At 43.4% G+C, this 16827-nt stretch overlaps 1 protein-coding gene across 1 annotated transcript in view; it reads right to left on the bottom strand.

The window, feature by feature from the left end:
- sli (slit guidance ligand) overlaps window positions 1–16827 on the bottom strand; it is a 545686-nt gene that overhangs the window by 14244 nt on the left and 514615 nt on the right. The window contains 1 exon segment of the mRNA XM_080286150.1: window positions 7715–7840. Within this exon segment, the coding sequence (XP_080142276.1) occupies window positions 7715–7840 (126 nt within the window).

Genomic DNA, 16827 nt, shown 5'->3' with positions numbered 1-16827 from the left:
GACTTTGGCCAACCTGCCCCCACAGCACCTTACCTACACCTATCTAGGCACCATCAAACACAAACATACAAATTTAGGAATATTCAGTGCATGTATTAAATAGGAATAAGCCATGTTAAGGGATCTCAACTTAATCCTATGACGAAATTGCTTAAGTGAATGGAGTGGGATGGTGTTGGGAAGAACTTAGAACCTCTCAGCACTTGTTCATGAAATTGCTTATGTGAATGGAGTGGGGTGGTGTTGGGAAGAACTTAGAACCTCTCAGCACTTGTTCTTCCCAAACTCTTTCGCCAGCTTTGAAAACTTCTCTCCCCTCTCAACACGACGAATGAGCTCCAAATGTTGACTGTACAACAACTACGGCAGCTTCTTGACACCATACTGCTTAGAGTGCTTCATCGGGGGGTCAGGAGGGGCCATGGCAGGTAGGAGGTGGGGCGAAGTTGCACAAAAAAGGCAGGTAACTCTCGTACTCCACGGCGACGGTCTGTAGTGTGCGGACTGGCGGGACAAGAACAACAACAACATGGCGGCATTAGTATGCACATATGCCACCAGGGATGCTCGGTGATTGGTTATTGGGCCGCGATTTTCAGTTTGAATGCCGCGGTTTACGGTTCTCCTTGGAAAAGGCCCAGTTGGGCGCCTAGGTCCACGATTTTCGTGACTTAACAATGATTTAAGGTTGCCGGCAGTCTGATGGCCATCTAGCCGTGACTTACGAATCCGTGATTTATGAACACGTGATTTACAAGGATTGAGTGTATATATATATATATATATATATACACATATACGTATACACACACACAAAAGTAGTCTCTCATTTATCTGGCCGTTTTCATTATCAAGATGCTGGACCTTGGCTCTATTAAATCATTATCTGAATATACAGTACTTGTTAATATGCGGACGTGAAAGTTCCCGAGAACTTTGGCCTGCCAGCCAACATGTTCAAACATTTGGTATCGTGGCCGCTGGGCTCGAGCCATAAGCGAGAAAGTAGGCCATAACGCTCAACCAGAGCTAAAATATCCGTCCACCCCTGTACTGAATGGTCAGAGTCGCGTGTTTGTCCGATCACTCCCAACGAACCTCCAGCACCTGTGTAATATGACTGTAACCCACAAGTGATGTCAAAACCTCTGTACACATCTCCGTCAAATGTCCAAAGACGCACAGCCAGCAGGTTAAGTCTTTCCTAACTGCCACTGAGAGTGTAACACAGACCGCAAGCCATGAGTACATGTTCGGTGACAGAAGCAGTCTGCCTTTCTAATGAACACCCAAAGTCACCCGGTCACTGGGAGCTGTGTTTCCGCATGGCCACTGGGCATCTACCAGACCACAAGCCATGGGTATATGTACGGTAAAAGTGACCATCCACCTCGTGACAGAAGGGTGAAAATCCTGCCCACAGCCTCGCTTCTCCATACCCTCCCGTCCCTCCTCCATACCCTCCCGGCTCCCCCCTCACTTCCTATCCTCCTCTGTGGTGACAACATTGACTCATGAGTTTTTAAACTTTTTGTGATTTATCTGACTACTATTGGCCATATCAAAATTCTGCAAAATCCATGAGAAAGCTCATGAAATTCCGCATCTAGCCATATGCAATTTTGCACTAGGATGGTGGGACATTATACAAAGGTAAGTTTTACTCCTGAACACTTTATTCTTACTGCATTTCTGTACTTTTACTTATCAGTTCTGTGTTTTTATTAGCTAATCTTATAGTATAAACACCAGCGAAGATGATACCATTTATACTAATATAACCAACTTCATTTAGTTTTTGAAGGCTCCAACATGCTTGCATGCATCAACCTTGGTCACCTAATGGCGGCTCTCCATGCTGCTCTATCTATAGCAGCCTCCCTGTTCAGTCCCTTAACCCTGAGGTCACACTTAATGACCTCGTCCCATGTCTTTTTTGGTCAACCCCTTGCAACCCCATCCCCAACAGCAATGCTCCTCACTTTCTGCACTCAATTATCATCCCCCATCCTCTCCTCATGCCCAAACCACCTCTCCTCATCACAACACCAATACACTCCAGTCCCATCCTACCTCTCAACTCTTCCATCGTATACCCAGCCCCTCCAGGCCTTGCATGCAGGGACACACTGCGCATCCACCTAATCATTGTCATTTCAGTACATTTGAGCCTACAAATATCCTCTTCCTTTACTGCCCAGGTCTCACTATCATACAGTATTACTCTTCTAACACATGCTACATCCAAAGATCCCTTAGCATGTAGGGAGAGCCCTCTCAATGTCAGGAGAGACAGCAGCTCCCTGAACTTCTTCCAACCACTTCTCACCCTAGCTCCAGCCCCACCTCTAGCACATAACATATCTCCCATAAAAAAATTCTTCCCCACACTCAAGAGACTTACCAGCAAGTTAAATCCTTTTATGCCTGACAATCTCCACCTGCTCTCCCCAACAAGCCGCAAACATGAAATCAGCATTATCTCGCAGTCTACCTCTAATACCACTACATCTCATGCATCCACTTATCACAAACATTGCACAAGATGGAATCACTTCCCACACCCTTGTGGCAAATTGCACATGGCCACTCTCCCTCTTCCTTGACAGTACTGCCACCAACCCTAGATATCATCACTTTTGTTATATCTGCATTTACTCTTAAGCCCTTGTGCCCCCTACCATCTCTCCACTTCCTAAATCTTTTCTCTGCCTCCCTTTCATTCTCTGCAATCAACACCAAATCATCAGCATACACCATCTCCCACGGGAGTCCATTTCTGAAGTCACGTGAGAGAGCTTCAAGTACCATGATAGTAAACTACAAGGGACTCAAAACTGACCCCTGATGCACACCAACATTCATGGAAAATTCATCACTCAAATCTCCATTCACTCTTACCTGGATGCGAACACCCACATGCATGGCCATAACCACCGTAACCAGCCACTCCTCCATCCCAGACCTTCTCATTGCCCACTTCACCATTAGGAACTCTGTCAAAGGCCTTCTCCAAATCATCAAAAACAAAGTACAGTTCCCTTTTCCTTCCTGCATATTTTTCCTAAAGCTGTCGAACAATGAATATGGCATCAGTGGTCTTCCTGCCTGGCATAAACCCAAACTGCATCTCATCAATATTTACTCCTCCTCTTTTCATACATTCTAGAACTCTCTCCATTACCTTCATTATCTGATCTAAAAGCTTTATACTCTATACTTTCCTCTTTCCAGGGCATCACCCTTCCCCTTGTGCACATTTACAATTATGCTCTTCAGCCAATCATCTGGGACAACACACTCATATATAATCATATTTAACAGGTCAGTGACTAACCTCACTCCTATATCTCTTGAGACATTCAACATTTCAGCAGTTAACCCAGACACACTTGCTGCCTTCCCCACCTGCATCCTGCCTATTGCCTCACTCACAGTAGCAGCATCAAAGGCCAAGGGCCAAACACTGGATCTGCTGGCTCCAAACCTTCCCTGTCCTAGTCAAATTCCTCATTCAACAACAGGTTATAATGTTCTCTCCATGCATCTTTAATATCCCCACTACACACCACTACCCTTCCTTCATCATTCTTCACACACTGCTCACCCGTAATATCCCAATTATCCCTCTTCACCTGATTTGCCACCTTAAATATTCTTTCCTTCCACACAATTTAGGTTACCAAGTAAAAGTCTCGGTGACTCAGACTTTGCCCAGTATACCTCCCTTCTAGCCCTACATTTGGCAGCCAAATATTCCTCTTTGTTACCACCCTTCTTCCATTCCCGGAAAAGACTTCTTTTCTCCTTACCTGCAGCTTCTACACCCTTATCCCACCACCAAGTTACTTTATGTCTTGGTGGGCCTCTTGTCCAACCACACTGCATCAATAACTCTCAAGAGGTTGTTCTTGAGGGCTCTGTACTGTTCATTAATGCCTCTGTCAATGGCTCCCTGTTCAGCCACCACTTTCATCTCACTATAGAAAACATCCCTCATTGCTTGGTTTTCCAGTTTCCATAATTTCCTCCTAGATACATAAGTCCTCTTTTTCAGCGCTCGTTCTTTAAGAATCATGTCACATATCAATAATTTGTGCTGTTGCACACAGTCCTTGCTTCCTGTATTTAACATCCCTCACTAACCTCCTATCAGCCCTCCTAACCAGAAAATTTCTATCTGACTGCTATTTCCCCCAGACTCATATATAATCAACCTACTCTCTCTTTTCCTAAAATGTGTGTTGCACACAATCACATTCATTGCCTCCCCAAACTTAAGTATCATTCCCCCTTCCTCATTTCTTGTACCATATGCACATCACCCATGCACTCCTTCATATTCTTGAGCTGCTTCACCTACATGACCATTTAAGTCCCCTCCCAACACCACTATCTCATCATCCCCCATACCACCTACTACACGTAATAAGTCATCCTAAAATCCATTCTTCTCTACCTCATCCAAGCCTGCCTGTGGAGCATTTGCCGATATAATTGCAAACATCATTCCACCGAACAAAATTTTCACAACTAATATCCTATCATTTACATTCATAACATTCATAACACAATCCATCCATTTTTTTCGCAACCAACACACCCATACTCTCATATCCGTCTTTCCCCCCCCCCCGCCACAAAACAACTTATAGCAGCAATCCTTCCCAACAATCTTTCTGGCTGACCCACCCCTGTACCAGACTTCCTGCAAACAACCCACATCCACCCACCTCCTACTGAATGCCTCAACGACTTCCACCGCTCTACATTTTAAACTTCCTACATTCCATGAGCCCATTCTCATTCCCCAGGGCAATTTAATATCCTCAGGCTTGCTTTGAAACTTATTCTTGTACTTGTCATAGTCGGTAATAATAAAGGGGGAGAGACATACCACACGCTCCATCCACTGCACAGTCCCAGGTCCAGGCAATGGATCTGGGACCCCTAGCCCACCAGCCTTGCCAGTGTCTGTAATAGTGGCCTCAGGGCACCCTGCCAGGACAGCTACAGGGACACCCTCCAAGTGTGCCTTGGCACTGTAACTGTCCTGCCATTATGTACCCACTGATAGGGCAGCCTCCTGGGGTGTTCATCCCAAGTATGGGCTCCTCTCTATTTGATGGAAGCAGCAGCCTGGGAACCGCAATGCCCTGTACCCTCTAGCACAGGTTCGAGCCCCATCACCCTGATCCATGCCAGTGGAATCCTCATCATGCTTCCCCCGAAAAGTCCACCACTTAGTAGTGGGGGCAGAGTTTTCTGGCCGTATGCCCTTACTGGCATCAACCCCTGCAACGTAGTGGGGTACATTGTGTGATACGTTAAGTGCATGTGTTGCAGTGCATAAGATAGTTAGAGGAAATGTTTGGGAAAGTATGCTGGTCTACTCTCCATGTTAGTGTCACACTGAAAAGTTCAGCAATGGGGGATGGTTAGGTAGTTAGTGAAACAGGAGCTCCAGCTCTCCTTATCATATGCATTCCCATTCCCCTTAGGAGCACCACCCTGTTTGGCCAGTGCTACAGCCTCCTCCTTCTTCATTTCCGGTGGCATATTTGGCCATGGAATTTTTTTTGAGCCCCGGGAGCAATCACTCGTCACGGATAACTGATTTTCAAACTGTCTTCATCTTTTTTGTGGATTTTTGTTGTTTATGCATTGTTTTCCTGATGTTTAGCATTAATATGGATAATCCTATGTGTGTTTTGATGTCTCAATATGGCAAAATGACCAGAAAACACAGCCAAAATCAGGAGGAGTACTGTACATACTGTAGTGTATAGGCAGGATGTTTTTTGGTTTTCAGTGTTTTTTTGGGGGTGGTTTTCTTGGTGTTTAACATTACTTTGGAGATTCCTATGTGTGTTCTGATGTCTAAAAATGGCAGATTGACTTGAAAACAGTGCCAATATTAGGAAGGATACTGTACATACAGTAGTGTACATGTAGGGTGTTTTTTGGTTTTCAATAGTTTTTTGTCATGGTTTTCTTGGTGTTTAGCAGTACTTTGGATATTCCTATGTGAGTTTTGATGTATAAATATCCCTGAATGACCGGAAAACACTGCCACAGTACACAGAGGTACTGTACAAATACATAAGGTATAGGTTGGAGGTATAGATACAGTCTGGGTATAGTAGGAAAACTGGATGGAGGGGTGAGGAAAAAAAAAATAAAATAAAATAAAATAAAATAAAAAATAAATAAATAAATTTTTCCCAAAACTGGAAATATCTGGCAAAAACCTGATCTTCTCTAGTGAACTTTACAAAAATCAATGAAACCAATGCCAAACTAAATGTAGGGGGTCGGCATGAGTTAAAAAAAAAAAAAAATCAAATTTTATTACCAAACTCATCAATGAAATCAATGTAAAATATGTTTCTAATGATGAAACTAGGTGCAGAAGCAGTATTAAAAAAAAAAAAAAAAAAAAAGAGGGAGTAGAGAGACAGGCCGATCATGGCAGGGAAATTACTGCATCATATTTGAGACACAGGATGGGGAGGAAGGAAGGTAGTGGTGGGGTCAAGGATCTCTGGTGGGGGTCAGGGGGGGATGAAACACATTCCCAATGCAGGGGAGGTGCTGTGGGGGGTATTATGGTGGAAGGAAACATATACACACAAAGCGATCATAGCAGGGAAATTGTTGCGTCATTCAATATAAAGGGGGGTGGTGGGAGGTGGAGGGGGGGAAAGCGGGCATGAGACACTCCTCCCCATACGATTTAGGTGTGGTATTGGTGAGTAGTTTGGGTGAAAGGAGACAGAGCAGGCTGTATCTAATCAGCCAGAAAGAGGTGGAGAAGTGGCTGGGGGGTCCCTCCCACAGACCTGGCGAGAGGGTGGGATCTTCCTTCCTACCACCTCATCCCCAAGTTCTGATTGGGTAGGAACCATTTACATCATGAAAGGGGCTCGCTTAGTGCTCGGCAGTTTTTGACAGACCTTCTACGATTGTCAGTCACAGGACTATGTGGCAAACTTGCACACTGTTGATTGTCAGTCATAGTACTTTAGGGGCTAATCTTCGAACAAAACTGTGACATGACATTTGTCTCTGATTGTACACATATGTGTCAGAAAGTCAGGTATGGAGGCTGGTGATACTAAGGAAAGGACAAGCAATCAAGCTGGTAGGATGAATTATGTCAGGAGAGGCATATGACAAAGGTTTGGAAATTCTTTATCAAACAAACAGTCAATGGACTGACTCCATCTGGCAGGCAAAAAAAAAATATATATACATATATATATATATATATATATATATATATATATATATATATATATATATACATATTAGTTATGCCTGTGAGGTATCATCAGAACTTTGGAGGTTGAATGATGAGTGAATAAATGTTGCAACCATTTCACTAGGCATCCTGATGATAGTTCTCTCTCTTGAAGACTTTCTCTTTCCTTGCTTTCTGAACTCTATCCCATCTCATTCTTAAGTGGGAAATATAGGTCATCATCATCTGTCACTGTCATCATCAGGTAATGATGATGACAGGTCTTCTAATTACTCCAACATAGTGAGTTTCTACATTACATACTGCAAATCATAGCTCTGTTATGAAAACAACCAACCTGAACCTCATTAGCCAGGGAGGATAGGTTATGATGACATTCCTGTTCATCAGGTGTGGCGGCAGATGTGTGGTGATTGTGGTGAGATGAGTGTGTGGCGGGCTGGTCCCCACCTCCCCCTCCCCGCAGCTCTTGGTCCCTCACCCGCTCCTCCCCGCCACACCCTGGGGCCACCTTATGCTGCTGCCCAGAGCCAAGGTCTCGCAGACGGCCGTTCAGGTACAGTCGTTCCATACAACCTATTGAGTATGTTTTTAAGGCATTAGTTATATCAATAACAATCTATGTCTAATAATCACTTAGCTTCATCACCATTTCAATTATGAAATTATAATTTCATCTGTGTATTTCAAAGTTCACAGGCTGTCATGAACCACAGTTTAGTTCCTTAACAAAAAGGAATTTAGACTTTCATTACTAGTCATCCTATATAATTTTCTGTTCATGTGCCTGTTTAACCCTTGTGGAGTTACAGACCTCATATGAGGCACAATGAAGATCTGCATGGACCAAACTGCAAGCCTCATATGAAGTACAGTTTACACTGGTTATAAAACCATGATTCGGGGAAAGTATAATACCTTACAAAGAATCATCCCAGCACGGGTTAAGTAGTAAGAAGTAGATAACCATCAGTCAATTTTGCACTTGAAAAACTCCAATATACCACCGTATGTAAGGTGCGAGTATAAATAAATTGAATAAACCACTGCTAATCTTACACAGGTAGCACTTACTGTTCTGTTCTCAAGGCTAGAGAATGGACTTAATTTTAAATTACGATACTAAATTAATATAATGGAGCAGTCTGTAATGGCAGTTGAACCAAAAAACAGTAATACATATTATCAGCTTGAACTGGTACTGATGATGATGTTAAGTTGAAGGCTGGAACAATAATCCACATGAGAGAATGTGCTTTCACCAACAGTAATCATCAAAGCATGATTCTCACATGATATACAGGTTTATCATAAGACTGAAATTATTATCCACAGGAGACAATGTACTTCACCAGAGTAATTATCAAAGTCAAATTCTTACATGTGATATATTGTTCTGTACTAATCTGTCACTGTTCATATACAGTACCTCCTCTCCTGCAGCTGGGGTGTTAACCTGATGGACCAAGCCAGCAGAATCTGTGTATGTGGGCCTCTTTAACCTAAGATAAAGTTAGTGTGTTAACCAAGTCTACAGCCAGACCCAAATTTGTCTATTAAAGACCCTCCATGACCACAGTCAGATTACAGCTATGTTTCCCTAAAGCATAACCTTCTGATAAAGATAAAGCAGACAAAAGACTGTGTAAAGAAAGAACGAAAAAAAAAAAAAAAAGTTTAAAGGAATAAAAAGAGAGGGGGGGGGGGGGAGACTCGTCATTATAGACTTGCTCGCTAAAAACTCTCTGTGACCATGAGCAGTTCGCCACAAGGGTGTAGGAAATAACTCTATCTTGTTCTGTGTTTGTGGTAAATGGGTGCATAGGAGATGTAGTGGTATTAGTGGTAGGCTGCAAAATAATGCTGATTGTGTGTGTGCGATGTGTCGGGGAAGGCATGTAGAGATTGTTAGGTGTGAAAGGACTGATCTTGCTGGAGTCTCTTGAGTGTGCAGAGTTTTGTTACTTGGGGGACATGTTATGTGCTGGAGATGGGGCTAGAGCTAACTCTATGGCTAGGGTAAGGAATGGCTGAAGGAAGTTCAGGGAGCTGTTGCCTCGCCTAACATTGAGAGGACTCTCCGTCTGTGCTATGGGATCTTTGTATGCAGTTTGTTAGGAGTGTAATGCTGTACGGCAGTGAGACCTGGGGAGTAAAGGAAGAGGATATTCATAGGTTCTTACATACAGAAACGATAATTACTAGATGGATGTGCAGTGCGTCCTTGATACAAAGCCTGAGGGGGCTAGGATTGCAATTGAAGAGTTGAGTGGAAGGATGGGACTTGAATGTATTGATGTGATGAGGAGGGGTAGATTGAGATAGTTTGGGCACATTGAGAGGATGGAGGATAACAATTGGGTGCAGAAGGTAAGAAGTATAAACACTGGGGGAAGGGTTGTGAAAGGCTGACCAAATAAGACCTGGGAAGAGGTCACAAAGTATGACCTCAGGGATAAAGGACTGAACTGGGAGGTTCCAAGAGACTGAACAGCATGGAAAGCCACCACTGGGGAACCAAGGCCAAGCTATGCAAGCATGTTAGAGCCTTTATTAACATTACAAACGATTCAAACGAACGACCCTAACTCCCTCTATTGAGTTCCAGGTGCTAGCCTGAAACCTCTTAGATTTTTAACAAAACCTCTCAAATTCCTGACAAAGTTAAAATGACAGCCATGTTGCTGGCCTAAACTTCACTGTGTGGGTAGTTTGAAAGTACAATAGTTTGATCCATCCTAATGAATTTTGGCATCACTTATGATATACAGTATATACAAACCCCATCATTACCTTTGCATTACAAACGATTCAAACGAACGACCCTAACTCCCTCTATTGAGTTCCAGGTGCTAGCCTGAAACCTCTCAGATTTTTAACAAAACCTCTCAAATTCCTGACAAAGTTAAAATGACAGCCATGTTGCTGGCCTAAACTTCACTGTGTGGGTAGTTTGAAAGTACAATAGTTTGATCCATCCTAATGAATTTTGGCATCACTTATGATATACAGTATATACAAACCCCATCATTACCTTTGCCTTCTTTCCAATTTCCATGGGCTGGAAGTGGTGCAGAAACAGGAACAGGAAAATACTAAAGTAGAACTATCAACAGAGTGCCCCATAAAGTGGGTCATATCCACCCACTCATCCTTCCAGTCTTCAAAATTCATGGCTCCACTTCATGGATCAAATGATACGTACAAAACACTGCTTTGTACTTCTTATGGAACAGTAATTTCATCAAATGCTAGGTTAACAAAAAGAGGTGCAATGTTATCATTGCCTATCCATAAGTACTTCATCCATCTATTTCTGTCCTATGTCAGTTTTTTTGTTGCCTCAACTTCCATACCACAATATCTTTACACATTTACTTATATTTTCTATCCATCTTCTTGGCCTAACACACAACCTCCTCCTATCAAATTCACTCATATACTGTACACCTGTTACACAACCCAATTTGAATCCATTCTCTCTGTAATACAGTGCCATCTAAACACACTCTCTGCTACCTGTTCATCAACAGTAATTCCTTGCTCCACAACTGTTATGAAACTTGATGATTCTTATTCTATCCGACATGCACATTCCACACACATTCCCTGATAGTTTCAAATTTACTGCTCTCACTCTAGAATTTGGAATGGAATGATTTAAAATAGAGGCTTCAGTCCCCCAGGCACCTCTACTCTAAATCAAGGCTTCATAGCAGTAGTCATCCTACTGTCTTGAGCCAGTCTACTTTCAATTTTTTACACACTTTTATCTTCTTGTCTAATACTTAACCAAAGTGCTTAAACTCTTCTGCTATTTCTAATCAATTTCAAATATATATATATATATATATATATATATATATACTTTATGCGAGGAAGAAGGAACCAAAGGCTATGAGCCTGCAATAACAGTTCCCTCCGAGAGAGAAAAAAAAACAAAACAATAGAGAGCCAAATTCAAGATCCGATCATTTTGAGATGCCTGGAAACACTGCGTTTGAAAGACTGGAGATCATATGCAGCAGGAAATACAGACAGAGGGAGACAGTTCCAGAGCTGACCTGTTGCATAAATGAAAGACTGGGAGTAACGGTTAACTCTTGCATTAGAGAGTTGGACAGAAAAGGGATGAGAGTTTGCTGCTAGATGGGTGCTACGCGCCCGTCGTAGAGGTGGAGGAATGCATGCAGACAGTTCAGAGGAGCAGTGACCATTAAAGCAGCGATAGAAAAGAGATAAAGATGCAACAGTGCGGTGAAGAGACAGAAGTTGAAGGGAGTCAGTAAGAGGAGGAGAGTTAATGAGACGAAAAGCCTTTGACTCCACCCTATTGAGAAGAGCTGTATGTGGGGAGCCTCCCCACACATGAGAGTTGTACTCCACACAGGGGCGGATAAAACCCCTGTATAGAGTCAACAATTGTGCAGGGGTAAAGAAAGAACGGAGTATGCTTGGCACACCCAATCTCTGGAAAGCAGATTTTACAAAAGATGTAATATGATCTTTCCAAGATAAGTCCCGAGTAAATGAAACCCCAAGCATGTTCAAGGATGATGCAGGATTAAGCTGAATATTATTAAACATTAATGGGTGTACCTGTGGAAGATTTTGTCAGGTTGACAGATGTAAGAACTGAGTCTCAGATGCATTAAAAATAACCAGATTATTTTTACCCCAGTCAGAGATACAAGCCAAGTCAGACATTAGGTGTGCCATAGCCTCATCCCTTGTTTGTTGAAGTAACTGCTGAGATGGGCGTTGCGGGAACTGAATGGAAAGGTGAAGGGTGGAGTCATCAGCGTATGAGTGGATAGGGTCAGATGTACAGCTTAGAAGGTCATTGATGAATAAAAGAAAGAGAGTTGGTGACAGGACAAAGCCCTGAGGAACACCACTGTTGACAGATCTAGAAGAACGATGGCCATCTACAACAGCGGCTATAGAATGACCAGAAAGGAAGCTAGTCATGAAGGCACAGATAGAAGGATAGAAACTGTAAGAGGGCAGTTTGGAAATTAAAGATTTATGCCAGACTCGATCGAAAGCCTTTGAGATGTCAAGTGCAATGGCAAAGCTTTCGCCAAAGTCCCAAAAGGAGGATGACCAGGAGTCTGAACGGTAGGTGAGAAGATTGCCAGTGGAGCGTCCCTGACGGAACCCGTACTGACGATCAGAAAGAAGGTTGTGACAGGAAAGATGCCTTAAAATTTTTCTATCGAGAATTGACTCGAAAACTTTTGAAATACAGGACGTTAAAGCAATTGGACGATAGTTGGAGGGTTGGGAGTGGTCACCCTTCTTTGGGACTGGCTGAATGAGAGCACACTCCCAGCAAGAAGGAAGTTGACAGACAGAGGCGAACGAGTTTGCCTCGGCAGGGTGTAAGCACAGAAGCACAGTTCTTGAGAACAACAGGAGGGGCCCCATCAGGCCCATATGCCTTGTTAGTATTGGGGCCAGTGATGGCAGAAAATACATCAGCTGAAGAAATTTTAATGTCAGCCATGAGGAAGTCAGAGAGGGGAAGTGATGGAGGAACAGCAAGGGAATCGTCTAGGGTGGAATTGGAGGAGAAAGTCTGTGTGAAGAGATCGGCTTTATCAGTAGAAGAAATAGCTACAGAACCATCAGAAAAGAAAAGAGGAGGGAGGGATGATGAGGTAAAGTTGTTAGAAAGGTTTCTGGCAAGGTGCCAGATGGAGCGGGAAGAATTCGAGTTGGAGAGTTGAGAGCATTTAGTACGGATGAAATTATTTTTAGCAGAGCGAAGAACAGACTTAGCACGATTCCGGGCAGAAACGTAAAGATGATGTGATTCAGGGGTGGGTTGGCTCCAGTACCTTTTGTAGGCCCTCTCCTTGTTGCAGACGGCATTAGAACAAGCGTGATTAAACCAAGACTTTCTTGCGTTAGTCAAAAGATATGAGAAAGGAATATATGCTTTCATGCCCGAGAGAATAACCTCCGTAATGCGCAAGGCACACTCAGATGGCTCCCGGCCATGGAAGCAATAATCAAACCAGGGAAAATCAAAGAAGTACTGCCTGAGGGCCTCCCAGTCCGCGGCTCCAAAATGCCAAAGACGACGTTTCCCTGGAGGGTCCACACGCCGTACCGGAGTGATAGGACAGGGTAAGGTGATAAGGTTGTGATCGGAGGAGCCCAATGGAGAGAAAAGATTAACAGTGTAAGCAGAAGGATTAGTTGTAAGGAGGAGGTCAAGTATGTTGGAGCTCTCTCCAAGGCAGTCTGGGATACGGGTAGGGTGCTGTACAAGCTGCTCTAGGTCATTAAGGATAGAAAAGATGTAGGCTTGTTCACCAGGTGGATCAGTGAAAGGAGAGGAGAGCCAAAGGTGAACATTGAAATCTCCTAGAATGGAGATTTCAGAGAATGGAGAAATGGATAGAATGTGTTCCATCGTAGAAGACAGTCGAAGAATTTTTGATAGTCAGTAGAATTAGGGGATAAATAAAACAGCACAGACATACTTAGTCAGAGAATGACAGGAAAGCCGAAGCCAGAGTGTAGAGAATTCAGAAGAATCGAGTTCAGGAACACGAGAGCAAGATAGGTCGTTGCGTATATAAACACAACAGCCACCTTTGGCTTTGAAATAAGTATAGAGAAAGTAGGAGGATACAGGAAAGGGTTGGCTGTCAGTTGCCTCAGACAGCTGAGTCTCAGTTAGAAAAAGAAGGTGAGGTTTAGAGGAGTAGAGGTGGTGCTCAACAGAGCGAAAGTTAGAGGAAATGCTGCGAATGTTGCAGAAATGAAGAAGAAGAGTGTCAGACAGTGGTTCCAGGCACCTCGAGTCATCACCGGGAGAGGGGCAAAAGGTGGGGGCATTTATGGTCTCCCCCCCCCCCTGGGGACTCTGAGGCTGGGTGATGAGATGCCATAATTTTTTGAATTTTGGAAAAGGAAGTGTAGTGTGTACTGTGTATGTAGTTTGGTATAGATAGTTAGAGAAATTTGTATTGGAGAGCATGCTGGCCTACTCTCTGTGTAACTGAGACACTGAAAAAGTTCAGCAAAGGGGGATGGTCAGGAACTAGTCCTGAGGGCTGATGAAACGGGAGCTCCAGCACTCCCTGTCATCAGCTTTCCATCCACCTTGAGAGTACTGCCCTGCTCGATTGGTGCTACAGTCTACTCCTCTTAACCCCTTAACCGCGGGGCGTCACTTTCATGACGCTTGGGAGCAAGGGATCATACCGCGGGGCGTCACTTTTGTGATTCTGTGTTATTTTGAATTCACCCGGGCTTTCAAGTGGTGGCTTGTATCATCTATCAGTACTGCCAATGTCCAACACTAATAAGCACTCCTAATCTCATCTGTACTCCCATCCTTGTTGACAATTTAGCCATTTCTCCCCGTTCTTGACTCCCCTCCCTACCTCCCCTCCATTACCTTCTCCTCTCGTCTGCCTGGCCGTGCTATGCTAAGTAAATCTTCCCTGGAATTTTCCACTGATTTCATCCATTGAAATAAGCCCTATGCCCTATTCTTATACCAAATAATCGAACCATTTGAAACACGCACTAGTTGAAACAGGGATTTCATCGTATTTCGCCTGGTGTAAATTTTCTTCAGACTGAATTGGGAAGATAGCTGTCTTTCTTTGTACATTTACCAGTAAATAAATCAATCTAACTACTGTATCTCCAACTTCCTTTCAAGAGTGACAGTACAATGCTGTTTCTTCTTTGCACCTGGTTCCCCGGATGCTGGAGATGATGAAGGGCGCTGGGGAGGCATGGTGAAAATACGAAAAGGTGAAGAACAGCGAAAAACAGTGTAACTTACAGCGAAGCTGAGAGGAGAGGACGGACGTGACTCGACTGGGAAGTGCGTGAAAATGTGTTTACCAGAGAGGGGTTAGTTCGTTTTCTCGCCGCAAGCGAGCGCGGCACTGTGCAGCGCGCCCATTTTGAATTTTTCGTATTTCCTCTCGTATCGTTTTTCATACTATCAAGACAGATACTTATGTATTGTGGAATTTGTCCTACATTTATCGCTTTTGTACCATGTTTAATGGATGCAAGAGCTTATAGAGATTGGGGGAGTGGACTTTCTGACCACTACTTGGTGGTGGCCAGAATTAGGATTCAAGTAAGATGGAGGAATAGAAGAAGGGAAAGACGAGAGGAAGGAGTAGTTGCAAGGAGAGTGAAAGGTTACAAAAGGATGAGAAAAAGGCAGAGTATAAGAGGGAAGTGGAGGAATGATTGGGCAAATATGAATTGGAGCAGATGGGAGACGAGGAAGGTGTGTGTAGGATATTTACAGAAGAAACGATTGGGCAAATATGAATTGGAGCAGATGGGAGACGAGGAAGGTGTGTGTAGGATATTTACAGAAGAAATATGTGCAGCATGTGATGTGGTGTGTGGAAGGAAGAGAAGATGGAGGGGGGTGCAAGGAACAGCATGGTGGACTGAAGAGGTGAGACAGGCTGTGGCACAAAAGAGGAAAGCATACAATGAATGGATGAGAAATAGGGGCGTGGAAGAAGTTGAGAGGCAGAAGAGAGAGTTATATGTAGAAAGAAAGAGAGAGGTGAAATGATTAGTGAGAGAGAGTAAGAAGAGAGTGGATGAGGAATTTGGAAGGAATTTGAGTGTAAAGTGGAGGGACTGTAAGAAAATGTTCTGGAAAGAGGTGAAAAGAGTAAGACAGGGTGGAAGTGAAGTTAATAGGGGAGTGAAAGATAAAAATGGTAGATTACTATTGGAGAAGGGAGAAAAAGTGAGCAGATGGAGAGAACACTTTAAGGAATTGTTGAACATACAGGATGGAAGTAATGCGAGTATAAGTGGCTGGGGAATGGCTGGGAGAAGGAGGGAGGTGAGAAGACAGGAAGAAATCAGTAGAACAGAAGTTGTGGAAGCAATGAAGAAAGTTAAATCGGGGAAAGCCCCAGGAATTGATGGAGTGTGTGGTGAAATGCTGAAGCATGGAGGAGAGATAGTAGTAGAATGGATGTGGAAGATGTGCAGATTGGCCTGGGAGGAAGGCAGACTCCCCGGAGGATTGGAAGTCAGGTATAATTATTCCCTTGTACAAAGGAAAAGGGGAAAAAGAAGTGTGTGGTAATCATAGGGGCATTTGTCTTCTTAGTATAAGAGGAAAAGTGTATGGTAGGATACTTACTGACAGAGTTAGAGAAAGAACAGAGAAATTAGTTGGAGAAGAACAGAAAGGCTTTAGGAAGGGAAGAGGTTGTGTAGATCAGATATTCATTCTTAGATCTTTAGTGGAAAAGTTTCTAGAGAAGGGAAAGAAGTTGTATGCAGCTTTCATGGATTTGGAGAAAGCATATGACAGGGTGGATAGACAAGTATTGTGGAAAGTGTTAAGAATATATGGAGTAGATGGGAAGTTGTTAAATGCTGTGAAGAGTATGTACGATGGTGTGAAGGTTGCAGTGCGTGTGGATGGTGAACTAAGTGAATTTTTCTCTTTGAAAGTTGGGTTGAAACAGGGATGTGTCATGTCTCCATGGTTGTTCAATCTGTACATGGATGGGGTAATAAAAGAGGTACGAGGTAGGGTA

The sequence above is a fragment of the Coenobita brevimanus genome, chromosome 110 (assembly GCF_032717465.1).
Source record: "Coenobita brevimanus isolate Jiangsu-jjx chromosome 110, ASM3271746v2, whole genome shotgun sequence".
NCBI classification, from domain to species: Eukaryota; Metazoa; Arthropoda; class Malacostraca; order Decapoda; family Coenobitidae; genus Coenobita; species Coenobita brevimanus.
Note: the sequence above shows the minus strand (reverse complement) of the source record. Positions and strands in the feature narration are given on the sequence as shown.